Below are 24,382 nucleotides of genomic sequence, written 5' to 3'. Positions count from 1 at the left end.
TCTTGCGTTATTGCCTTTCGCTTATCTGAGGGTTAGTTTTGTGTTTTAACATTAATATCTAACTCTTTATGTTTTTTTTTCTCCTCATCTTTTTAGTTTACAAGGCTAAATGATGATGTCATTGGACATAATGAAGTTTTTTCTTCCGTTGGTGTCAATTACGCATATTTTACATGGAAGAGCTTTAATGCTCTCAGATTAAGCACTGATTGGATCATGGTTTGAGCCAATGCTTGGGGTTTCATTTCCAGAGTTGTTTTGCTTAATCTTAGCTTTTTCTCTCACACTTTGTGTTTAAAAGTCACATTTTTCCTTTCGCCAAACAAAAGACTTTGTTTATTTAAATCCTAGTTTATAATATTTCTTTGTTGTTAAATATTTTCTAATATTTAAGTCACAATTGTATTATTTACTTCCTAACAAATAATAATATTATGGTAACTATATAAAATTTTGATAAATGATACCTCATTAGAAAATATATAATTACTAGATGGGTAATGAAAAATGATATAATATTTTTTTAGTATAACAGTGTAATTAAATTTATTAAATATGAAAATAATAGATTTAAATTTGAGAAAATAACACATGTGAAAATAATAGAGTGTCACTTGTCAACTTATTCGAGCATGAGTTTGAGAAAATCTTACTTTATTATATAAAATATTATCAATTTATTTTATTTTAAAATAATTTAAAGATAGAAAATATGATATTTTTTTATTTTTTAAACAAAATATCAATTTTTGGTATGATCAATTTATTTATTAGATAAAGTAAAATAATTGGATAATGTAAACAGCTTAAACAGGGATTAGTTAATCATTATAATAATTTATTGTGTATTAATTCGTTAAAATATAATTCCCTCAATACATTTTAATATATTAATTGTCATACAATTTATGTTTTATAATAAAAGTGAAAAAACACAATCAAAACATAAATATCATTCTAAAAACAAAACATAAAACATGCTAACCAAAAAAAAAAAAACATAAAGCAAAAACAAATTTCTTATAAATATCAAAACAAAGTGTGTGTGTGTGTAAAGGTGGAGATGAAACCATCTTTCATGCGTTACGGGATTGCCCTTCCAACGTGGGCATCTGGAACCGTATTGTACCTACACGACAAAGACAAGTTTTCTTTAATAGTACAGTTTTGGAATGGTTACATAGCAACTTGAGTGACACAAATGCAGGGATAGAGTGTCCATGGCCAACAATGTTTGCTGTCGATGTTTGGTGGGCATGGAAATGGTGATGTGGGTATGTCTTTGGAGCGGTTGGGAAATGTCGGGATAGAGTAAAGTTTGTGACAAATACAGCTACTGAAGCATGGAAGGCGCACCAGGGGTCGCCGATTGGGACAGCGAGACATAATACACTTACGAAAATGATTAGTTGGATACCGCCTAAAGAAGGCTGGATGTGAGTGAATACACATGGAGCATCCCATGGTAATCCGGGTTTGGCCACATCTGGTGGCGTGTTATGTGATGCGAGTGGTTGTTGGCAAGGGGGTTTTGTATTAGATATTGGGGTTTGTTCAGCGGTTTTGGCAGAATTATGGAGGGTTTATTACGAACTTTACATTGCATGGGGGAAGAGTATCAGCTGGTTGGAGTTAGAGGTTGATTCAGAACTGGTGGTGGGGTTTTCAACGAAAGGGGTTGCGGACACGCATCTTTTGGCTTTTCTAATATGCTTGTATCATGGCTTCTTATCTATGGACTGGATAGTCTCTATTGCACATTTATATAAAAAAGCAAACCGTATTGAGGATAGTTTAATTCACTATGCTTTCACGTTACCTATAGGATTTCAATTTTTAGAGTCTTGTCTGTTAAGTATCGAATCATTTGTCCAAGGAAATGTGTTTCCAAAGCTCATGCGTGCTTACTTTTTATTTTAAATAAATTACAGGGGATCAATCCCTATTTACTACAAAAGAATAAAAAACAAAGTTTTCATCAGTCATCGTATTTTACGCTTCACATAATTCTATAGATATGTAATTTTTTATGATAATTATTATTAAATTTATTTTAAAATAACTAAATATATTTCAATATATATTAGTTATAAAATATTGTATAATTGCGTTTAGCCACAAACTTTTCTAGTTAATGATTTTTTTGACAACCTCCTCCTGCAAATAATACCAAAAATTTCGACACTTGTAAAACTTGGGAGTCAAGTGTCGTAAGTCAACCCAAATCATACAATTAATGGTAAGATTAACATCAGCTTGTGAGATGTACGGTTCAGATTTACAAAGAAAAAAAAAAGAAAAGAAAAAAAAAAAAAGACAAGACCGACTCTTCGATTTTCCCAAAACCAGAACCAAAAGAATCTATATAAATTACAAATCTCCTGTCAAAAAAAAAAAACCCTAAACCTTTTAAGATTCTCGTTAAACCTAGCTGTAGCAGCAATCTCTCTCGTTTCTGATCGGAGCCATGAGCAAGTCTAGCAAGAAATCAGACACCAAAGTAGCGATCTTTCTTCATCTTCTTCTCACTCTGTTTTGTCTGTGAAGACAATTATGAACTCTGTGTTATTATTATTTTTTAATCTTTGATTTTCTAGGTTGAAGCTGCACCACCTGCTTCAATGACAAAGCCACTCAAGAAAGGTACTGTTTTTTTTTTTATACGTTGTGTAAAAATCTGTGGTTTCTCTTAATTGTGGTTTCATTCACCAAAGCTCAAAAACTGGAATTATTGTGTCGTGAAGCAATTTTATGATTTTGTTACATACGCTCATCACAATCTCACATGCACTTAATAGATTTGTTTGGTTAATTCATCTTCAATTTGTTAACAGTCCCAATTTTTCTTGGATTCTCGACTCTGGCTCATTACTTTTCTGCTTGGACGATTTGGGGATTTGTTTGTTGATTGAATCATTGTATTATGTTGTGTTGAACGAGTGTGATTACAAATTTCTCAACAATTATGTTCTATTTTTTTATAATTTCTTTGTTAGGTAAGAGAGATGCGGAACAGGATTTGGACATCCAAGTTTCGAAGAAGCAGAAGAAAGACTTGATTGCTGCTGTTCAGAAGGAGAAAGCTGCGAAGAAAATACCAAAGAAGGTAGAGACTAGCAGTTCTGACTCATCTGATTCTGAGGAAGAGCAGAAGGTAAAAAACTTCGATCTCGTTGTGTAATTTGTATAAAGCAATGTGACAAATGTAGTTTAAGTTGAGTTTAAACTGAGTACAATGTTCTGTCTATACTCATCTTGTCTCTTTAATTTGCTGCTGTTCAGAAGGAGAAAGCTGCGAAAAAAATACCGAAGAAGGTAGAAACTAGCAGTTCTGACTCTTCTGATTCTGAGGAAGAGCAGAAGGTAAAAACTTCAATCTCTTTGTGTAAAATGTATAAAGCAATGTGATGAATTTAGTTAAGTTGAGTTTAAACTGAGTACTATGTTTCTGTCTATACTCATCTTGTCTCTTTAATTTGCTGCTGTTCAAAAGGAGAAAGCTGCGAAAAAAATACCGAAGAAGGTAGAAACTAGCAGTTCTGACTCTTCTGATTCTGAGGAAGAGCAGAAGGTAAAAACTTCAATCTCGTTGTGTAATTTGTATAAAGCAATGTGCAAAATTTAGTTAAGTTGAGTTTAAACTGAGTACTATGTTTCTGTCTATACTCATCTTGTCTCTTTAATTTGCTTTTTAGACTAAGAAGACTACTAAGAAAGTTACTGCAAAGGAACCTCCATCTAAGCTGAAGGATGACTCTTCTGAAGACGATGATGATTCTTCTTCGGATGAGGTAGGGATTGCATTACCGAACTTCTCTCAATGCTATTGCATTGCCACTTTTTTTTTTTTTTTTTTAATATTGATTTATACATATAGGAACCTGCCCCTGCAAAGAAGCAACCTGAACCTCTAAAGAAAGACAAGGTAGATAGCAGCTCATCGGAGGATGATTCTTCTTCAGACGAGGTGTGTTTTGCTGCATCATTTCACGTTAGCTCAATGTTAGAGGGGATGTCATCAGCTTAGTTTGCAATTGTGTCTTTTAAAAAATTGTTAGGAAACCGCCCCTGTGAAGAAGCAAACAGCAAAAGCTCTTAAGAGTTCAAAGGTCGAGAGCAGTTCATCAGAGGATGATTCTGAGGTAAGAGTTGTGTTACACATGTTAGCTCATAATTACAACCTAATATCATATGCTTAGCTGAAATTCTTTTTTTTTTTCCTTTTATATAACTTGATTAGGAACCTGCCCCTGCAAAGACGCAACCTGTTAAGAAAGACAGCTCATCCGAGGATGATTCTTCTTCAGATGAGGTATGAGTTGTTGCATCATTACATGTTAGATGAATGTGAAAGCTTAATTTGAAATTTGCTTGTTTAATAAAACTTTGTTAGGAAACTGCCCCTGTGAAGAAGGTAGCGTCAGTTCCTAAGAAGGACAAGGCAGACAGCAGTTCATCTGATGATGGATCTTCATCTGACGAGGTAAACATTGCGTTTTTACATGTTAGCTTAATGTTACAAGAATATCATAAGCTTATTTTGTTTATTTATTTATTTAAATAAATCATAATTAGGAACCTGCCCCTGCAAAGAAGCAACCTGCAGGCCTTGAAAAACCCAAGGCAGAAAGCGGATCATCTGATGACGAAACATCTTCAGACGAGGTAGAAATCACATCATTACACATTATCTCAATGTTGGAGGAATGTCATATGTTTGATTTTTAAACTCCTTTGATAAAAACATTATAGGAATCTGCCCCTGTGAAGAAGCAACCTGCAGCCTCTAAGAATGCCAAAGCAGCGAGCAGTTCATCAGAAGGAGAATCTTCTTCTGACGAGGTAAGAATTGTGTTATACATATGGTTAGCTCAATGGTAAAGTAATATCATATACTTACTTGGAGATTCGATTTTTATATAAAACATAATTAGGAACTCACACCTGCCAAGAAGAAGCCAACAGTTAGTAAGAAAGCCAAAGCAGCTGCAAAAGATTCATCATCCTCGGAGGACGATTCTGATGAGGTTTGTTTTGATACAGTTTCTATGTCTTCATATATATACTAATTAAAACATGATAATGACCGTGTCTCTATATTTGTTATTTTTTAATATTGGATCATTTAAATGATTTGTGATAGTTTTATATTCTATACACTTAACATTCCATACTATTTTGCCACTTGCAGGAAAGTGATGATGAAAAACCTCCTACGAAGAAGGTAGTTACATTCTTCCACAAGGTTGTTGTCATTAGTTTTATGATGTGGAAGTGACAATAAAACTTTTTTTGCAGGCTAAAGTTTCATCAACAAAAACTTCTAAACAAGAAAGCTCCAGTGATGAATCTAGTGAGGAGTCTGATGAGGAGGAGAGTGAAGATGAGAAAGTGACCCCAAAGAAAAAGGTACTATTAATTTTGTCGTCAAATCCTTCTCTATAGGATGAATATACTTGCTATGTTTTGGTAATAATTTTTGTTCTATCTTTTGATCAAAATCCAGGATTCTGATATTGAAATGGTGGATGCAGAGCAGAAATCAAATGCAAAACAGGTAAAAACTCCTGTAAACGTTTGTTATGAATTTCATTCTTTTAGTTATGATTAATTTGTACGTTCTGTGAAATGTCTTTTGGTTATCACGTTTTTAATGTGTTCTTTTTATAATACAGCCGAAGGCACCAACAAGTCAGGGAGGCTCAAAGACATTATTTGCTGGAAATCTTCCCTATGCAGTTACGAGATCTGACATGTAAGTATATAACACTTTTTTTCTGGTTCTTCCGATTTAAGTGTTAATTGTGTGATATTTATAACCCAATATACAGAGAGAATTTCTTCAAAGAAGCTGGTGAAGTTGTCGATGTTAGAATTGCTTCACATGAAGATGGGAGTCCTAAGGGATATGGGCATGTTGAATTCGTTTCTGCAGAAGCAGCTCAGAAGGTTCGTTCATATTTGGTTATTTTGGAAAGTGGTTTTGGAAATTTCGATGATGATTGGATCTGTTTTGATTGTAGGCAATGGAACTGAATGGTAAACCCTTACTAGGCCGCGATGTTCGTCTTGATCTTGCTAACGAGATTGGAAACAGAACTCCACGCAGGTAGGTTTCTTATCTGCCATATATGAGCATGTTGTGAAAGTTGATTATGCATGTTTGTTTCCAAGCTAATATCGTTTTTTCTTGAATATATGCAGCAATCCTGTTTCCTATGGAGTAGGAAGCCAATTCCGAAAGCTTTATGTTAGAGGATTTGATACTTCTCTTGGAGAAGATGAAGTAAAACTCTTGTCCTCATTTTTTATTTAAACCAATATGACATGTTACAATAGCTGTGTTTGTGTAAATCTCTGATGCAAACCGCTAAAAATCTGTTTTGAACATGATCAGCTCAAGGATGCCTTTAGAAATCACTTTAGTACTTGTGGAGAAGTGGGAAGGATTTCTCTTCCAACTGATCGTGAGAGTGGTGTCATGAGGGGGTTTGTAACTCTTCTCTCCTGCATCGGCGAATGATGGTAATGACTACGACGCTTACGGAAGTTTTTTCTTATTCTTTCAGGATGGCTTACGTAGATATGAAGAGTGGATTCGATGAGGCGTTGCAACTGAGCGGAAGTGAAATGGGAGGAGGATTTTTAACGGTGGAAGAGGCTAGACCAAGAGATAGTGATGGCAGTGGTTCAAATGACAGACCTCCAAGGGACAATGGTGGCCGTTTCTCGAATAGAAGAGGTAGAGGACCACCTGGTAGAGGGCCACCTGGTAGAGGACGTGGCCGTTTCAGTAACGCTGGAAGAGGACCCAGCAAACCAAGTCTAACTGCATCTGCCCAAGGTTTGTTTCTTCTTCATTCATCTTCCCCTTTTTTTTGTTGATTTACATTGTAGATATTCTTATAAACTTGTGTTTTTGTATTGATCTTGCAGGGAAGAAGACCGTCTTTAATGATGAAGAGTAGAAAGCTTTTTTTATGGTTGGAGATGGCTCTTGTTTTTGTTCTATCTTTTATTTAGCTCTTTTTTTGGCATTGGTTTATTTTGTTTCCTATTGAGAAAAGCATGAAACTTTTATTATGTGATGAGTTACTACTCTACTTAAGATATTTGTGTTGGCTTTTCTTAAACTAAGAGCACTTTGCTGCTTAAAATTTTGAACTAATCCTTTACCTTTACTACCTTTGCTGCTTACAGTCTCTTTTTAATTAGTGAAAAGAGTTTAGAAGCTGTAATATCTCTTGTTATCATCTTTGCTCATACCAAACTGTTCAATCTCTTTTCTATTTAAGACACGATTGTTATTTATTTTTTTGCTTTTGACTTTTGAGACTAGTTCTAGAGCGTATACTGTAAACAATTAAATTAATAAACCCTTTATAAAACAAAAATAACAATCAAAATATTCAAACAGTTAAAAAAGAGTTTTTTTTTTGTTGAACAAAGTGAAAAACACATCATAAATAAATAAAAATAGATCAAAATTTTCCTCATGTTACATAAAAATAACACATTTAAAAACGAACAAAAAAAACAATCAAAATATTTAAATTTTTTAAGAAGTTGCTTTATTGATTGAAAAAAATGAAAAACACATCATAAATAAATAAAAATATATCATACTTTTGCTCATGTTACATAAAAATAACACATTTATACACACACAAAAACAAAAAAAAACCTTTTTACAAATTTGGTGTTCGAACAAAAAAAACACACATTTTACAAGATTTGTTTCATTGTTTTGGCTGATATATATATATAGATTAGTTATATGGAATAAATAAATAAATGGCTACGAATTTATACGAGTTACAAAAACACCCGTTAAACCCTAAAGACCTTAAACCTTGTGGCCGCGCCGCGTTATTACTCTGACCTCTTCTCTCTCTCTCTCTCTCTCTCAAGCTCCCTCTCTCAAGTTCTTCAATTCTCTGCTCTCTAGAATCATCATCCTTCGAGTGGTTTCGTTTCTCAAAGTAAGTTTTTTTTCTATTCCTTTACCCTTTCTCTTCCTGTGTTTGTTCTTCGAAGAGGTCTGTATCCAAAATGGATTTGCGTACAGCGGTTGATAAGGCTCCTGTAAACTTCAACTAGATCAATTCGTATATATTCCTTAAGTTTTGGATTGAAAGTCGAAATTTTTACGGTTTTAGTTATTGATGTTTGGGTATGAATTCGTTTGATGTAGATACCCTAATTTCGAAGTGATTGCTCTGATTCCTACTTTCTCAGATGTTTAAAATTACTCTCAAGTTTTTTCTTTTAATTACTTATTCATTAGATTCTGTAATTTTGCTGCAGAATTGATTGGTTGAGAAAGAGCAAACATGGTTGAATCGGAGAAGACGTCCGTTGATGAGCTGAAGAAGAGGATAAGGAAGAGGAATCGTGGGAAGAAGAATGAGCAGAAAAAACCGGAAGAAGAAGAAATCCAGAATGTAGAAGAGGAAGATGAAATGCAAAAGAAGAGTGAAAAGAAGGTTAAGAAAGTGAAGTTGCAAGGTAGAGGCAAAATCGAGGAAGAAGAAGAAGAGGTGGAAGCAAAGGAGGAAGGCAAAGAAGAGAAGAATATCTTGATTGTTGGGAAAGGGATTATGACTAATGAGACTTTTGAATCCCTGAACTTAACTGAGCAAACTTCCCAAGCTATTAAGGAGATGGGATTTTCACACATGACTCAAGTACGTATATCTGAACCTTCTTCTCATGTTTGTAATTGAAAACATGGTGTTGTGGCAGAGTAAGTTTCTAAGTCTCGTAACTGTTTGTTATCATTCAGATTCAAGCCGGATCAATAAAGCCCCTTTTGGAGAGAAAAGATGTCCTTGGTGCTGCCAGGACTGGTTCTGGTAAAACCCTTGCTTTTCTCATACCGGCTGTAGAGTTGCTGTATAAAGAGAATTTCTCCCCTCGCAATGGGACTGGTGTGATTGTTATTTGCCCCACAAGAGAACTTGCTATTCAGGTAAATTCTCTTCTTTTTTTTTATCTACCTATGGCGACATTTCAACTTAGCAGCTATCATACTGTCGTTGCGAGTAGATGAGTCATGTAGTTCTTGCAATGCATTAGGTAGAACAAAACCTCTGAGGTTATCATCTCTCATGTAGATGCTTCGTTGCAATTGCGTTGGATATGTTATGTATGAACATTGTTGTATATTGCTGCGGCCTCCCGTTCCTATTTTTAATGGTACTATTTTGATATTTCAGACCAAAAATGTGGCGGAGGAGCTACTTAAGCATCATTCACAGACAGTTGGCATGGTTATTGGTGGCAATAACAGAAGGTCAGAAGCACAACGCCTTGCAAATGGTGCAAACTTGTTGATAGCAACTCCTGGACGTCTTCTTGATCATCTTCACAATACAAAGGGTTTCATTTATAAACACCTGAAGGTACTGTCCTTTCCATGCTTCCATCTGTCTTCTTTTTGTAAAGCAGATACTAAAAGCTCTGTGTTGATCTACATGGGTACCATTTTCAATAAACAAACAATATTAAGTAAAAGAGGCCATAGATGAATATCTGAATTGTAGACAGCAGCTTATGCTATATTCATTTCTGTTGTATGAATGGCAGAATTACAAAAGTAATAATGTGATCCACACATCTTCCGTTGGTATATTTAGGTTTATGCTATAGATGATCCTAATGAATGTTAATTGCTCTATATATTCCCTAAAAATTGCAGTGCCTTGTGATCGATGAAGCTGATAGAATACTGGAAGAGAATTTCGAGGAAGACATGAATAAGATTCTAAAGATTTTACCAAAGGTACATCATCTTTGGGGTCCTAATTAATTTTTATTCAAACCATGTATTGGGTCAGTATCATAGATTTCTTATTTTCCCTTTAAGTTTCCTTTATAGAAACATGCCATTATCATGTGAATTTGATTTAGGTACTGTTATTATCCTCGAAAAACCACTACCGAAATAGTATTATTGGAATTTGTATATACAAATGCTTACGGTGGTTTTGTCTTATGCACTGATTGAAGTTATTACCATGTTTCTGCAGACTAGGCAAACTGCGTTATTCTCTGCCACCCAGACTTCTAAGGTAAATTTCTGTTGGCTATGGTCTTGTCATTATTAGCATTGCATGTTTCTTAATGAAGCATTTTTATGGTGAATCTCTTTCAGGTTAAAGATCTTGCTCGGGTGTCATTGACATCTCCTGTTCCTGTTGATGTCGATGATGGTAGACGCAAGGTATGAATAAAATAAAATACTCTGGAATGATTATTTAAGGAGCATGGAGATTTTTCTTATAAAGTTTCTAAAACTGTTAGGTGACGAATGAAGGATTGGAGCAAGGCTATTGTGTTATTCCGAGCGAAAAAAGACTTCTCCTTCTAATTACCTTTTTGAAAAAGAACCTCAAGAAGAAAACTATGGTCTTTTTCTCGACTTGTAAGTCGGTACAATTCCATGCAGAGATCATGAAAATAATGAAAGTGGATTTTTGTGATATCCATGGAGGACTGGATCAGACCAGAAGAACTAAAACCTTTTTTGACTTCATGGACGCAAAAAAAGGTATCTTGTTATGTACTGATGTTGCTGCTCGTGGTCTGGATTTTTCTTCTGTGGTACGTCTCCTCATCCATGTTCTTGCATTTTTTTATGTACGCTTACTTACTCAGTGGTTTTATTGATGTCATATTGTGTTGGATTTTATTATCCGTAGGACTGGATTGTACAGTATGATCCTCCGGACCAGCCAAAGGTAGGACAAACACTTGCTCCTGATTGGTTTTCTATATCTCTTTGGCTATTTGTGTCTGTATCTTAAATAGTTCTTTGGTGCTGTTGTCTTCAGGAATATATTCATAGGGTTGGTCGAACAGCCCGTGGAGAAGGAGCAAAGGGAAAGGCATTGCTTGTCTTGATTCCTGAAGAGCTTCAGTTTATTCGGCACCTTAAGGTGAGAATGGTTTTTGAATTTTTTTTGGTGGGTTAGGGTTAACCAACCAACTTGTGTGTTTTAATTTGTAATTTAACCTTCAGGCTGAAAAAGTACCTGTTAAAGAGCTTGATTTCAATGAGAAGAAGCTTTTGAATGTTCGATCTGCGCTGGTAAGAGTTCTGATTCAGTAATGTTGTGGGTTAAATAAGTTTCCATTTGCGATTGGATTCGCTGTGTAATAACAGTGTTTCTTGTTCTGTTCCGACAGGAGAGATGTGTTGCTGAAAACTATAGCCTGAACATGTTAGCCAAGGATGCATACCGAGCGTATATCTCAGCATACAATTCACACTCTTCGAAAGACATCTTCAATGTTCACCGACTCGATCTCCAGGTAAAAGAAACAAAAAAAATCGAGTTTTCTTCCAAAAGATTATGTTCATGGGATGGATATATAGCTGATATCTCTGGTTTTGACGTTAAATGTCACAGGCGGTTGCAGCATCGTTCTGCTTCTCTTCGCCACCTAAAGTGAATCTGAACATAGAAAGTGGAGCTGGGAAGGTCAGGAAAGCAAGAAATCAGCAAGGTCGCAATGGCTTCAGTCTTTACAGTCCCTATGGCAAGTCTACACCTAAATAGGCGTAATGTGTCTGGATCGGCTTACGACATTTCTATTTGCTCCTTAGACACTTGTTTTTGATTAATTACCCACCAAGTTTTGTTTGAAGAGTAAGCAGTGCGTCTAATTTATGTGAAATATTATTTACTTGGCTTACTATTTCAGTTCAATGGTTATACAACATTTTAAAATTGTTGATATCGTATGCATATAGTAAAGAGTTAAAAAAATGACATGAACATGGAATGATCATTAGAAACCATGAATAACTGTATTACATGAAATGAGCATATCATTGAAGCTAAATTCGGAAACTAAACTCAGTAGTCGAAACAATGGGTTTATGTTAATGAAGTTTTTATTCAGAATACTGCTTAAGAACGAAACAGAACAGCCTAATATGATTGGAGGAATAATAATAATCTAAAGAGATCAAAGACGCTAAATCGACCTAAAATCTTCAGCTAAAACCGCTGGAACTAAACCAGACCAAAAACCGAAACAACCAGAACCGCAAAGACAACAAAACCGGAGCTACTGAACTGGACTGCGGTTTTGAAGGCATTGCTCTTCTTGGCCTTTGGAGTTGACGCCGGAAGAGATGATGAGGAAGAAGAAGAAGATGGTGGAGGAGACTCTGTGGAAGACTCCGTCTCCATAACTTTTATGATCATCTTCTGACCCTTTTCGCAGTGGCCTGAGACACCGCTGATGAAGTAAAACAAACCGGGTCGATCTAGTTTGAAAACCGTGTCTTCGTTGTTTGAGTAGAGTTGCGGTTTGGTGGCTTTGCATTTCTTGTACTCCTCTTCTGACACCATTAACACTGAGTCTTTCGAGTACTTGAAACCTTCACCATAATCCAAAAAAAAAACCACAAAAGAGTTATATATCTTTAAAGATGAAAACTACGTAGAAAAAATATACTCAATATGTACTTACGGAGAGTGTCGCCAACTTTAAAACGGTTATCTGAAGCCCATTGGTTAAACGTATCTCCACGAGACTTAGACGTTGGTACGATCCAACCATCTTCTCCTCCAACTTCAAATTCAGTGCTTGAAACACATGAAAACATATACAACGATACAATGATCGCAACAAGAGTGATCTTCTTGTTCGATGAACCCATTTGTTGTGTTTGGATTGATATCAAAGGAGCTCCAACCAAAGTTAAGGAGATTGTTTCTTCTTTTTTTTTTTTTTTTTTGTCTTTGTTCTTATGACTTGTGGGTGCTTGAGGTTTTGAGTTTATAAAGAGTGAGACTTTGGAGGCCGTTAGACTCGTCCACTTCTTGAGGGATAATTAATGGATATCTCTTTGACTTGGTAATTTATTTTCTTGATTCAAATATTCAATTTTGTCGAAAACAACATGACTTGAAGTTGTTGAGGAATATCAGATTTTGTGGGATGCTTAATAGTTCTTATTTTTGAATTACAAATTTTATGGGGACGTCTGGACGATGTTTTCCAAAAGAAAATTGGGGGAAATATATATGAACCATTTACGCGTAGCTTGCTCTAGAATCAACAGATACGTAGGAGTGTGAGTTGTATTTTTGGTGACGACAAAAGCAATTTTTTTCCTTCTCATTGACCATTTCTACCCGGACTTTCAATTTTAAGTTGAAATTGTCAATTACGAAAATTTTGGTAAACATATTACTGATTTTTTGAATAATTGAGTCACTTTGTCCCAAAACGTTCCAATCTCTTTACCTCTTTAGGGACGTTAAACCCATAATCCAGCATTCGTTCTAAGTGAAGATCGGAAATAGCGAATTCAATGACTACAACATTTTGTAATATCGATTGGAAGTGTTATCCATTTTTGTTGTTTATCCTGAATCGGTTATTGTAGCTTTGCCCTATAGTATGATCAGTTGGTCATTTTGCGAATATCATCGGATTCTCGTTCCGGTTAGGTTTATTATAGGCTCATTTTTTTCTATGGATAAAGCATTATAAAGTTTACACTTTACATTATAAAGTTTACAGTCACTTTACGCATCGGATTCTCGTTCCGGTTAGGTGTTCAAATTTTGCAAAGAAATATTTTTAAAACAGGAAATAAATATGAAAGCAACAAAAACAAACAAACTCTTTTTATTAGGACAAATCTGGTCAGACAGCAAAATCATTCGAAACACTCTCATAAGGTTTATGTATTCAACAAAATCACAATTACAATTAGACTCTTACTTAATTCTTCGTCATGAGGACTGTAAAGAGGAGCAGATATGATACTTCTAGCATAATTTAACCCATCTCACAACTTTTGTGAAAGTCAGCTACAAACACACTAATAGCTTCAATTTCTTTCTTCAAATTCCTCTTCATCTTTTTCAGGTTAATGTATTTGGTACATACTTTCCTTATCTACTTCTAGACCAAATAGACCAACTAAATAATCCAAAATTTCTTTGAAGTGGAAGAGAAGAGTAACAAGGCTGATGGCAAGAGTAAAGGATGTCATAACAAAGGACTAGGTGGATTCAGCAAATTGAGAAAATTCTTGTAAGCAACAACGACAAGCTTAATTAATATGGAAAACAAACAATAACACTTACAAAGTCTGATTAATCACGAAGGAGAAAGGAGCTGAAAACATGGATAACAAACAAAAACACTTAGGAAAGCTGACTAAACACATGATAACAAACAAAAACACTAGGAAAGCTGACTAAACACATGAGTAATCATGTCAACTTCACAACCATGCACATGACAATATGAAAAATTCAATTCAAAGAAAATCCACAAGTTCAGTTAAATTTTGCAAAGGAGACAAGAGCCAAAAATAGATAGTTAAATTTTAGAAAGGATACAAGAAGAATGATTATAAACGACTAAATTTGTACGATTGAGGCCCTGAGATTATCCATGAGTAACTCTTTTATATGTGGAAGAATGTTTGAAGGATCTAAAAATGAACCATCATCAAGGATATAAAATGCTTGTAAAAAGAATACTTAAAAAAGATCTAATTTTTTTTGTCACTCAACAATATATATACATGAAAATATGAAAAATCAAACTCAAAGAAAATTCACAAGTCACTTTCAATTTCGCAAATGATACAAAAAGAAAATGATTATAAATGACTTGACTTACCACTAAATTCTTGAGTAATTCTCATCTTTTTTTTTTTGGCAAACTAGTAATGCTCATCTATGTAGGCTCATCCACTAAGAAGAGGAGTAGGTTTCCAGAGTTTTTTGTAAGGAGAACTAAAATTCTAATTTGCAAAAAATGGATTAAATGGAAATTTAAGAGTATTATCTCATAGAATCCAAAATGAATTTGTGAAATGATCAACGAATTAATCTTTCAAATGAAAAACTCAAAAATAAAAAATGCTCAGAGGATCTAAACCATCATTCAAGAATCTAAAATGTTTTTAGCTCAATCATACACATGAAAAGATGAAAAAATTATATTCAAAAATCCAAAAATTCCATTCAATTCACAAATTATACAAAAGAAAAATACTTCCTAACGGCAAAAAAATATAATCTTAGGGGCTGTTATTGGAGTGATGATTTCTAAATCCAAATGAAATTGTAAATTGTAAAAATCAAAACACATGGATTTTGAAATAACATGTTTTATCCTTGGCTTTGAATCATTCTATTTTACACTATCAAATCCATTCAAATCCATTTAAAACATAATGTGGATTTTGAAATCCAAAAACAAATCATTAAATGAACAACATAGGATTTTAACAAGTATTTGTAAATCATAGAACCAATAACACATAATTTTGATAAGTATTTTAAAATCAATGATTGAATAACAGATGATTTTTGTTTGGATTTCTAAATCCACTAAAATCATAGAACCAATAACCCCCTCTTAAAGGTTTATAAAGGTAAAATAAACTGCTAAATCTTTTTCCAACCCTTCACCACCCATAATTTTTCTTTTATTCAAAAAATGAATTATAGTATTATTATCTTTCACATATTTAAAAGAAATTCTACATTTTGTTTCTCCAATTTTTCTTTTCAAAAGTTTATATTTTGTTATTCGGAATTCATCACCAGAATTTTTACAGATCTCTGGTTTATTAAATTGACTTTTCAATTCAAGGTTTAAATTGAAATTTAAGAAAGTTTTGGTGAAAATTATTAGATTTACAATAATTGAGGCACTTTGTCCCAAAATGTTCCAATCACTGTCTCCGCTCTTTACCCCTTTAGGGTTTAAGACGTTTAAACCCAGAATCCAACATCCATCGTTCGATTCGATTTCGAAAATCCCAGTGAAAGATCAAAAAAATGGCGAATTCAATGACTACCCTTTCGAGAAGACTCTACAGATCTCTTCTCTCGAACCCTATATTTTCTCAAGCCTCCATGTCCTTCTGCACCAACAACATCTCTTCCCGAGAAGACTCCGATTTCGACGAGTTATCAGCTAACTCAGACACTGAATCTCCCATTGAACCCAAGGCTTCAGACCCAGTTTCTCGATTCTCCGGAGAGCGTCCAATCGAAAATGGCCTTGACTCTGGCGTTTTCAAGGTAATCAAACTTAGTTTCTAATCCCAATTGATACTTATGGTTTTGATTCCTGTTTCTGCTAATTGATCATTTCAATTTTGTGAATATCATTTGATTCTCGTTCTGGTTAGGTTTATTAGTGAAGTTTTTTTTACTGATTTATGTATTTAGGCAATATTGGTGGGGCAAGTTGGTCAGCTTCCTTTGCAGAAGAGGCTGAAGAGTGGTAGAACAGTTACTCTCTTCTCTGTTGGAACCGGTGGGATCAGGAACAATCGGAGACCGTTGATTAACGAAGATCCGAGGGAGTATGCAAGCAGGTCTGCTGTGCAGTGGCACCGTGTATCTGTTTACCCTGAACGGTTGGCTGATCTTGTGTTGAAGACTGTTGAACCAGGGTTAGTATTTCTCTTCTTAGAATCATAGAATAAGGAAACCAAATATACCACAAACGTGATCAAATATATATATATATATATATATATATATATATATGTATCTTGATCCTTGGTGAGAAAGGATGAAACTTTAAGTGAATCTTACTTGGTAGAATCAAAATTGTAGCTTGCTTTAGTGTATGTGTTATTGAATAGCATGTTTGGTGTTTTTATACAACAGTTCAGTTGTCTATTTGGAGGGTAATCTAGAGACGAAGATTTTCACTGATCCTGTCACTGGTTTGGTTCGACGTATAAGAGAAGTTGCTATTCGTAGAAACGGTATTATACATGGCTCAACTCCAAAAACTCCATTTCTTCACTCAGATTTAGCATTTCTTATATATTTGGTTGGAAAAAGATCAAAGCTTGAGCTCTGTTTTTCTCTCTGCAGGGCGAGTTGTGTTTTTAGGAAAAGCTGGTGATATGCAGCAACCAAGTTCTGCTGAGCTTAGAGGCGTTGGCTACTACTGATTTTTAACTGATAAAATTGTCATAAAGGTACACAATTTGCTATTGTAGCTTCACTTCTGTTGTCTCTTCTTGTAACTTGAAGGTTTGGTTTAGTGTGTCTTTCTATTGCCATTGGCCTTTTTACATTGTTTTTGGCAAATAAATCGAACCAAACCCAACCAAATACATTTACAATTAAACCGAATCTAAACCGATATCTCAATTCAAGACAATATGAAACCAAGCCATTCTCCACGTGTTTGAAAACATTGCATGAATGCCACCTCAAAGCTGAATCTGTCCTCCATTTGTTTTACTCTTCCTCTTTATGTTCTCTGTCACACACACAAAAAAACAACAATCGCTCTCTACAATGGCGGAAAGGTTCTCTAGCGGCGAGGCTCAATATTGGCCCATGTACGGTAGCTCCCCTACCAGCACCAACGTTAGCAATGGCCCCATCGCCTCGTTTGTCCATCAGCTCCGATCTCATTCACCAACCTCCTCACAGCTTTTTGGTTACCTCGCGCTCCTCATTTCCAGCGGAATCCTCCTCTTCCTCCTTGGCGTAAGCGTCACCGCAGCCGTGCTCGGTTTCATCGTGTTTCTTCCATTGATCGTCATCTCGAGTCCCATCTGGATTCCCATTTTTGTCCTCGTTGGCGGGTTCTTAACGGTCTCGGGATTTCTTGTCGGAACGGTGGCGGTAGTGTCGTGGACGTACCGCTATTTCCGAGGAATGCACCCGGTTGGATCAAACCAGATGGATTATGCACGCAGTCGGATCTATGACACGGCCTCCCACGTTAAAGATTACGCTAGAGAATACGGTGGTTACTTCCATGGCAGGGCTAAAGATGCGGCACCTGGTGCTTAACCTGAACCGGTTGGTATAGTCTGGTTCAGGGTAGAATTAACAGATCCCGGTTCAATTTATGGAGGGGTAACACGGTTAATTAATGGTAAGAGATTACATTTTGTTTTTTTTGTTTCCGTTTTTATAAGAAGACAAAGAATGGTAATGTACAAGCTTTTGTGTCCGTAATAACTTGAAATGTAATATTTTGTTTGCGAGTTTTTTTTTCCACATTTTTTTTGGGAGACGTTTGTATAATCAAATGTCTTTCAGTTATGTTTGAATAATTTATTTCGATAAATGACGAGTATATGACTACTGAGTGCTGACTACACAAGTTCACGATTTTAAGCAATGCATGATAGGAGTACCTTCCTTGCTTATTTCAGACGATATGGAAGAACATGCATGTTACATCCTTTTTGTGTTCTTTTTTTATTAATGAAAACCTTTCTTTATTATTTTTATTAATAACCCTATTTATACGTTTGATGAACATGAGAATTCTCTATCTTTGTATTGTCATTAGATTGAATCTAAAGATAGTATAGTACGGTATTGGTTAAGATTTTAAAGCCTTTCTTCATTTGTCTAAAACTATGTTCACTGGTCCAGTATTGGTTTGACGGGTGGGAAAGATCCAAAATTTTATTAAGAAAACCTTATTTTAACTTTTACCAATTATAGTAGCTAATTAATGATTCACTGTGTGTTGTCGATGCATGAACTGAAACAATTTATTGTAACAGAGAGCCTATATTGCACTCTGTACCTACAAGCTAGTTCATTAACATTTAGTAACATCAGTCATTGTAGATTCAGAATTGGCACTGAATACGCATATTTTACAATGGTTACACGCTCGAACGTAACATTATGGATAAAAAAACAATTAAGCATACATAACTTAAGAACGTAATCAGACAGTTAGAATCTTCTTAACCCCTACTTTTTGTTTTGTTGACTTCTTTGTGTTTTGATTTGAAGTCAAAGCCAGCCAGACAAAAAAGAAACCTCAAGTCAACACCAAAATTTGGCTGTGAACGTCAACCGTTGATTTGGTCTTTAAGTAATTAAAATATTTTGGCGTTTGTAATCATTAACTCGGCTAATTAAAGGCCATCATCGGAGCCTTTTTACCGCATAGACGTGGATTCAAATTCTAATTACTCCATGTATAAAAATAGAAAAGTATAAGTTCAACCACATGTAATCGCTTTTTTTTCTTTCTGTGATCCCTTTTGGAATGGTAATGAACGGTTGATATGGAAAAATTATTTATTGTATTGGATTTTTTGAAAATTACTAAACTTTAAAATTTTGCCAAGCGCAATTATATAAGTACATAAATTTAAATTACACAACTATATGCATAATAAGACATGTCATGCGCATCTACCAATAACAAGAGAACAACCAAAGATCCTACAGAACTTTGACCACTCAACTGATGACACTGCAAATTATACCAATCAAACTCTCAAAACTAAATTTTAAATTTCTTTTTCCGTCGGGTTTAACAGTGACCCGACATAAGAACGGGTCGGGCGCTCAGGAACCAAACTAGCACGTGGCGACCTTGGAGGCACTTCCTTTAGCTGATGTCCACTACAATCGTAGTAGATCACGCCGGAGTAATCCAACGGCTCACATTTACCTCCCATCAAAATCTCCCTCTGCCAAACGCCGTACTCCTCCTCATCCTCCTCCACAATCATCTCCACCGCCGTCTTCTTCACGGCACCACCGTCGTAAGGTTTAGTTTTCCGGCCGACCATAGTCATCGCCTTGTTGCTCAAGGTCGTCATGAGCTCCTTAGGACGCACCCTCATCGGCGAAAAAGACCGTGCCGGACTCCATCCAAACCTTCCTCCTCCTCCGCCTTCTTCGCGGCCTTTGTTGCCGTTAGGCTTAGGGCTTTCGAGATAGTCTTCGAGATGAGTTTGCTTTCGATTCGTCTTGAGTTTGAGCTTCTTAGAGACTCGATTTGCGTGTCTAGCACAAAGTACCATGAGAGAGACGAGGAAACTCACGCTAAGGCGCTTGTGTGCGGAGGTGACATGTTCTGGCGTTGATCTCTCCATTGCTCCGTCGTTTTCTCCGGAAAGGGTTTAAACTCAGAAGATTCGTTTATTTTCCTTAATGTGATTTCTCTCTCTATCTCTCTTGTCTGAAAGACTGAAATGGTTGGGTTACGTATATTTATATTAATACACGCGTTAACGTATAGGTCCCTTAATATAAAAAGGGAGTTAGGTTACCGGCTGACTCGGTAGCCTTTGCGTTGACATATATTGTGTTGACATTTTCTTTGATTTTGTGTGATGATTTGTGTATTATAATATGATATTAATGAATAATTACATTCAAAATATTTATTTATGTTCTGTGTATGAAACCTAACGAGCATGCGAGAGACATGCATCAACGATCTCTTGATTAAACTCTTACATGTTTCAGTGTTTGATCGACTCATTCCTTGATAATTATTAATTGTTTCAATACATGCGTTCTATTAGAAAAAATATTATTGTAGCAACATAATTCGTCAGCGATTCTGCTTAACAAATATATTTGTCAATTGTTTTCTATTTGTCAATTTTTGCATAATTGGAAAGTTTAATGTTTTAATCTTTTTTTCTATTTTGGTTCGTTGGTTCGTGTATATCAAGACGATAAAGCACTAGTGGGTGGGACAAATATCAGCAACGCAATCAATGAGGTGAAAAACCCACTCAAAATTTAGGTGATGACCGATCGATATGCAATAATTTTTTTTTTCATCTGTTTATCACAATATAACATGCGTCATCTATTATAATATCATAGAAGTTCAAACCACAAATAATTAAGGCTGATTAAGAGTATCGAATATTCAACAGGCTGGTTTCGGCTTTAACAAAAAGGAGTGAGAGGCTAATTCAACCAAACTCCATTTGGTTTTGTTAGGTTATACGGAGCTAACTACAAGAGTAGAGAAGGTCTTTCTAGAGTTTACATGCAATTAACCGCCAAATTAATTATAACCTTTATGGATTTGATAAATTCAGACCATTCTGACTTTTCCTCTTCTTTTTCTTCAACTACAAAAAGAAAAAAAGAACAGGCGTGTTGAGGAAAGGAATGATAAATACGAGATCTTTTCAGCTCCTTCCTAATGTAAATTTGTATAGTGCTTAGTTTAATTGTGTTTTGGATTTATATCCTAGTCACACAATTAAAAGTGCTGGTTCATGATCACGACTTGCATTATCTCGATACCCTACGTGTTGCAAAACACGTGTCTAAAATTCTAAAGCCTAAGTTTGACATGCATTAGATAAAAGGGCGTCGGGTTAACTTGGGTCGTGTCGGGTCGGGTTAGTGATAGTGGACCTATTATATTAGGCTTTCTCATCAACTTGATGATATTTGTCACTGAGCATCAACAAAGGTGAACAAAAAAAAAAAAAAGAGCATCAACAAAACATAACAAGACGGTAACCGGTAAAAGGACCCATTGAAGTTTTCTGACTCTGACTCGGGCTCTCTCGATCGTCGTACTCGTTTATATTTTGCTTACGATAGTTTTGTTTAAACTATAAAGTAGTTGCTTAAGCGTTTACGGTTGATATAACCCAATTATTTACTTAGTCTAATGTTTTTTCGCGTAATCACACCTATAAGATAATCGTTTTTAACACTTTAGTTCTATACTTCTATGTGACAATAACCATCAACTAATTCCAAAAGTCTACTTGGTTCTTCTATATTTGAAAATTAACTATCTATCATTCACATAGAAACAAATAAAGTATAATTAACACTTACAATATGCTCAATAGCCATGTCGATAAAGGCTCATTTATTAGAACATTAAGAGACGCTAAATGTAGTTGACCAGCACGATCAGTATTCTTTTATTAACCCCACTTTCAAGTTTCATTTATTTATTAGTAGTTTCTAAGACGTAATGTATAAATTCTCAAAGTCATAACCCTATCATATTACCAAGAGCTATTAAATGCGATATACTGTAGTACTATTAGTTAATTATAACAATTTCAACAAATTTGGTGGAAGAGGAATTTTAAAGAATTATACCTTAAAATTCAAATACTAGTTCGGTACAAATAATTAACAAGAAGACTCGGTGTTGAAAGGGAGGTAAGAAGCACGATATCCAGGAGTGTTAGGTAGCCTCCCTCTAAAATTAAATAAAATTTACTAAAAAAAAACAAAACATTAATTCAAATTAATACTAATGTTTTATCCCATTTGCGCATGGTTTAGTCAAGTTAGTTCATTTTGCAACAAACTGACATTTTATAAATCAGACACTTCATTTTAATACATAGAGAACTACGTACCAAGAAAAAAAAACTACGTACCAAGAAAAAGTTGACCGTAGTGCACGTTTAAATCATTGTACAATAAAAGGAAAAAGGGCCAATGTCTACCTCTCGGCCCACTATGATATGGATGTACCGTATTTCATTTTCAGATTAAATGGGCTTTGCAAAATAAACGTACCTTTTTTTTATGACAGTTCAATTTGGGTTATGCCTCAGGCCCTCAAGAGTGAAATTAGTTATAAAAATGATAAAGCTCTACGCAAAATTTTAATACAGTATCCCATAACAAATTAGTGGAATTTAGATTATTCGTAATATTCAGATATGAAAGTAATGTACTAATGTAGATAACTAAACTTTTTATGTCATCAAAACATATATATGAAGGGTTCGGTTTCATAGCTCTTTTTTTTTTTGGTCATCAAAATCTTAAATGAAGATTCGTGTCCTTATTTTACTATTTTAAACTGCATAAAATTTAGATTCTTTACTGAGGAGGCCGTTCTCTGCTTTAATTAGTACAATACTTTGTAGTTTTTTTTTCATGATCTTGTGAAAATTTTGAGAACTTGTGTGTAAGAAATTTAGACGCTTAGGTACCAAGTTTTTTTTGTAAAACTAGGTACCAAGTTGAATCATGATGCATTAATTAGTTTCTCAAAAGAGAACCATGAGCAATTATTTTGGCTAGTCGATTCGGTTCATATACATCCTGTAGTATATCAGTTTCCAGCTGAAAAGAGCATAAAGTAAAGTTTAAAAGAAAAATAGAACATATCGATCATGACCACAATCGTATATATTGATTATTGATATTCTTTTTTTCATGCAAAGTGTGCGGCAATGAATACAGCTACAAAACTTCATCCAAAAAAATTTGAAATACATTTATGAGAACATATATATGCAGTATATATGGTAAACTCTAAAATTCACTAGTGTCACATACTTAGACGAATATGCAGTTGAAGATGAAAACAGTAAAATAAGACTAACGTAGATAAAATAAAATTAAAATAAAACTATGTAGTTGAAGATGAAAAATGAAAACTTATGAAACAATTTTATTATATTTCTTATATATCAACTTAATATTACTTCTGGGTTAAGTTTTTTCGCACTTATGGGTAATCAATTTAACCATATATGATCAATTAATTTGCCTTATATAATTAATTTAGGAATATATATGACTGGTGTTATGTAGTGAAAAAAAAAAAAAAATCCAACTTATTTCAAAGTCAAAAATTGCGTGCACACAGGTAATAATGAAAGGAGTAAAAAGAAAAGATCTAAAAAATATATGCAATGCTGGAAAGAAAACCATGAACATTTGATAGATCGCACATGTGAGTAAAGAAGGGTTGCTTTCTAAAATCTATTTTAAGAAATTATGTTTAAAATTAGATTTGGAAACTGGCTATGAAGCCCTCTGCTGGGTTTTCAACTTTCAACCAAACAACAATAACAAAAAAAAAAAAAAAACAAATCAAAGAAGGAAAAAAAAAAATCAACAAGATTTCCAGACACCCTAAAAATCCGCCATTGATACCGGACGCGTACAGTTCTCTCTACTCCTACATCTTCTAGGGTTGGTATCTGTAGCCACACTCTCTCTCTCACTAGCTAGGGCTTCTTATTTGATTACAGGGTTTGAAAAAACAACACACAAGGTCGAGTGATTAATTTTCTTGTTCTGGGTTTCGTTCTTTATATATCTATGTCTGGATCTGCCTCTCTATCGAAGGATCGGTTCTTTTGGTTTTTTTCTGAAATAACAGTCAAAGTTCTTGTTTCTCATAAACCAGATCTAGGGCTTTTTTGTTTTTCTTTTCTTAATCCAGATCTAGGGTTCCTAATTATTTCCCTTCTTCATTTTTTTTAATTCCTTCTAATTGTGTTCTCTTTAATTACTCGGGTTTGATTACAGTTTTCGGAGATTGGTTAACTTCGTTTTTATTCATATAATTTAGGAAATAAACTTGCAGATCTGTCTTTGGTTCTTGTTTTGTTTCTTCTTATCTCTTCTGGAATACTTTTTTCTTGTAAGGAATTTTTGTTTTCTTTCCAATTTGTCATTTTCTTTGTTTTAAAATTCGCACTAATTTGGGTTTTCATTTGATTTTGGCATTATTTTCTTCTTTTAATTCTCGCAGCAGGTTAATTATTGTTTTAAATAGTTTTAAAATTCCAAAAATAGGTTTTACATCTTGACAAATTTAGGCATGCGGGGTCTCTTTATTTATC

General features: G+C 34.6%; 6 protein-coding genes across 10 annotated transcripts; 4 read left to right on the top strand and 2 right to left on the bottom strand.

The window, feature by feature from the left end:
• The first annotated feature begins 2,262 nt into the window (after window positions 1-2,262).
• LOC104783584 (uncharacterized) lies at window positions 2,263-7,168 on the top strand. 5 transcript variants are annotated; one of them, XM_010508726.2, is made up of 23 exons: window positions 2,263-2,500; window positions 2,598-2,643; window positions 2,997-3,154; window positions 3,283-3,363; window positions 3,494-3,571; window positions 3,696-3,791; window positions 3,878-3,967; window positions 4,059-4,142; window positions 4,241-4,312; window positions 4,394-4,483; window positions 4,576-4,665; window positions 4,753-4,842; window positions 4,935-5,027; window positions 5,192-5,224; window positions 5,299-5,409; window positions 5,507-5,557; window positions 5,676-5,755; window positions 5,832-5,949; window positions 6,024-6,109; window positions 6,205-6,286; window positions 6,398-6,489; window positions 6,570-6,844; window positions 6,937-7,168. In XM_010508726.2, exons 1-23 carry the CDS (start codon window positions 2,468-2,470, stop codon window positions 6,966-6,968), a joined length of 2,061 nt encoding a protein of 686 aa, XP_010507028.1. In that variant the 5' UTR covers window positions 2,263-2,467; the 3' UTR covers window positions 6,969-7,168. The 5 variants fall into 5 exon arrangements, with proteins under 5 accessions (XP_010507028.1, XP_019102567.1, XP_010507032.1 ...); XM_010508730.2 differs by having other exon boundaries at window positions 2,364-2,500; window positions 3,286-3,363; XM_019247022.2 differs by lacking the exon at window positions 3,494-3,571 and having other exon boundaries at window positions 2,348-2,500.
• A 616-nt stretch (window positions 7,169-7,784) lies between these two features.
• Window positions 7,785-11,735, top strand: LOC104783576 (DEAD-box ATP-dependent RNA helicase 51). Its single transcript, XM_010508720.2, has 13 exons — window positions 7,785-7,982; window positions 8,308-8,687; window positions 8,786-8,971; window positions 9,219-9,404; window positions 9,701-9,784; window positions 10,032-10,073; window positions 10,157-10,225; window positions 10,306-10,605; window positions 10,704-10,742; window positions 10,836-10,940; window positions 11,024-11,092; window positions 11,191-11,316; window positions 11,415-11,735. The coding sequence occupies exons 2-13, from the start codon at window positions 8,334-8,336 to the stop codon at window positions 11,562-11,564; spliced, it is 1,710 nt and encodes a 569-aa protein (XP_010507022.2). The 5' UTR covers window positions 7,785-7,982; window positions 8,308-8,333; the 3' UTR covers window positions 11,565-11,735.
• A 149-nt stretch (window positions 11,736-11,884) lies between these two features.
• On the bottom strand, window positions 11,885-12,765 carry LOC104783568 (early nodulin-like protein 5). The gene is made up of 2 exons (XM_010508713.2): window positions 12,487-12,765; window positions 11,885-12,394 (listed from the first exon to the last, which is right to left on the bottom strand). Exons 1-2 carry the CDS (start codon window positions 12,674-12,676, stop codon window positions 12,024-12,026), a joined length of 561 nt encoding a protein of 186 aa, XP_010507015.1. The 5' UTR covers window positions 12,677-12,765; the 3' UTR covers window positions 11,885-12,023.
• Window positions 12,766-15,651: 2,886 nt separating this feature from the next.
• On the top strand, window positions 15,652-17,091 carry LOC104783563 (single-stranded DNA-binding protein, mitochondrial-like). Its single transcript, XM_010508708.2, has 4 exons — window positions 15,652-16,076; window positions 16,227-16,453; window positions 16,674-16,774; window positions 16,887-17,091. Exons 1-4 carry the CDS (start codon window positions 15,831-15,833, stop codon window positions 16,964-16,966), a joined length of 654 nt encoding a protein of 217 aa, XP_010507010.2. The 5' UTR covers window positions 15,652-15,830; the 3' UTR covers window positions 16,967-17,091.
• Window positions 17,092-17,318: 227 nt separating this feature from the next.
• On the top strand, window positions 17,319-18,019 carry LOC104783547 (oleosin G-like). Its single transcript, XM_010508693.3, has one exon. It carries the CDS (start codon window positions 17,319-17,321, stop codon window positions 17,820-17,822), a length of 504 nt encoding a protein of 167 aa, XP_010506995.2. The 3' UTR covers window positions 17,823-18,019.
• Window positions 18,020-19,067: 1,048 nt separating this feature from the next.
• On the bottom strand, window positions 19,068-20,010 carry LOC104783540 (uncharacterized). The gene has a single exon (XM_010508688.3). The coding sequence runs from the start codon at window positions 19,883-19,885 to the stop codon at window positions 19,295-19,297; it is 591 nt and encodes a 196-aa protein (XP_010506990.1). The 5' UTR covers window positions 19,886-20,010; the 3' UTR covers window positions 19,068-19,294.
• Window positions 20,011-24,382: the final 4,372 nt, after the last annotated feature.

Source organism: Camelina sativa, chromosome 1, assembly GCF_030686135.1.
Source record: "Camelina sativa cultivar CO46 ecotype springtype chromosome 1, ASM3068613v1".
Taxonomy (NCBI): Eukaryota; Viridiplantae; Streptophyta; class Magnoliopsida; order Brassicales; family Brassicaceae; genus Camelina; species Camelina sativa.
The sequence above is the reverse complement of the archived record's forward strand: the minus strand, read 5'-3'. Positions and strand labels throughout refer to the sequence as shown.

What these genes read in the sequence shown, in the direction of transcription:
- LOC104783584 (XM_010508726.2), top strand. Translation starts at nt 2,468, where the DNA reads ATGAGCAAGTCTAGCAAGAAATCAGACACCAAA. An exon ending in ATTCTGAGGAAGAGCAGAAG is followed by an intron (nt 3,572 to 3,695) that starts GTAAAAACTTCA and finishes TTTGCTTTTTAG; the next exon opens with ACTAAGAAGACTACTAAGAA. An exon ending in GCAGTTACGAGATCTGACAT is followed by an intron (nt 5,756 to 5,831) that starts GTAAGTATATAA and finishes CCCAATATACAG; the next exon opens with AGAGAATTTCTTCAAAGAAG.
- LOC104783576 (XM_010508720.2), top strand. Translation starts at nt 8,334, where the DNA reads ATGGTTGAATCGGAGAAGACGTCCGTTGATGAGCTGAAGAAGAGGATA. An exon ending in TCATTTATAAACACCTGAAG is followed by an intron (nt 9,405 to 9,700) that starts GTACTGTCCTTT and finishes TAAAAATTGCAG; the next exon opens with TGCCTTGTGATCGATGAAGC. An exon ending in GTCTGGATTTTTCTTCTGTG is followed by an intron (nt 10,606 to 10,703) that starts GTACGTCTCCTC and finishes TATTATCCGTAG; the next exon opens with GACTGGATTGTACAGTATGA.
- LOC104783568 (XM_010508713.2), bottom strand. Translation starts at nt 12,676, where the DNA reads ATGGGTTCATCGAACAAGAAGATCACTCTTGTTGCGATCATTGTATCG. An exon ending in TAAAGTTGGCGACACTCTCC is followed by an intron (nt 12,395 to 12,486) that starts GTAAGTACATAT and finishes ATTATGGTGAAG; the next exon opens with GTTTCAAGTACTCGAAAGAC.
- LOC104783563 (XM_010508708.2), top strand. Translation starts at nt 15,831, where the DNA reads ATGGCGAATTCAATGACTACCCTTTCGAGAAGACTCTACAGATCTCTT. An exon ending in TTGAAGACTGTTGAACCAGG is followed by an intron (nt 16,454 to 16,673) that starts GTTAGTATTTCT and finishes TTTATACAACAG; the next exon opens with TTCAGTTGTCTATTTGGAGG. An exon ending in AGTTGCTATTCGTAGAAACG is followed by an intron (nt 16,775 to 16,886) that starts GTATTATACATG and finishes TTCTCTCTGCAG; the next exon opens with GGCGAGTTGTGTTTTTAGGA.
- LOC104783547 (XM_010508693.3), top strand. Translation starts at nt 17,319, where the DNA reads ATGGCGGAAAGGTTCTCTAGCGGCGAGGCTCAATATTGGCCCATGTAC.
- LOC104783540 (XM_010508688.3), bottom strand. Translation starts at nt 19,885, where the DNA reads ATGGAGAGATCAACGCCAGAACATGTCACCTCCGCACACAAGCGCCTT.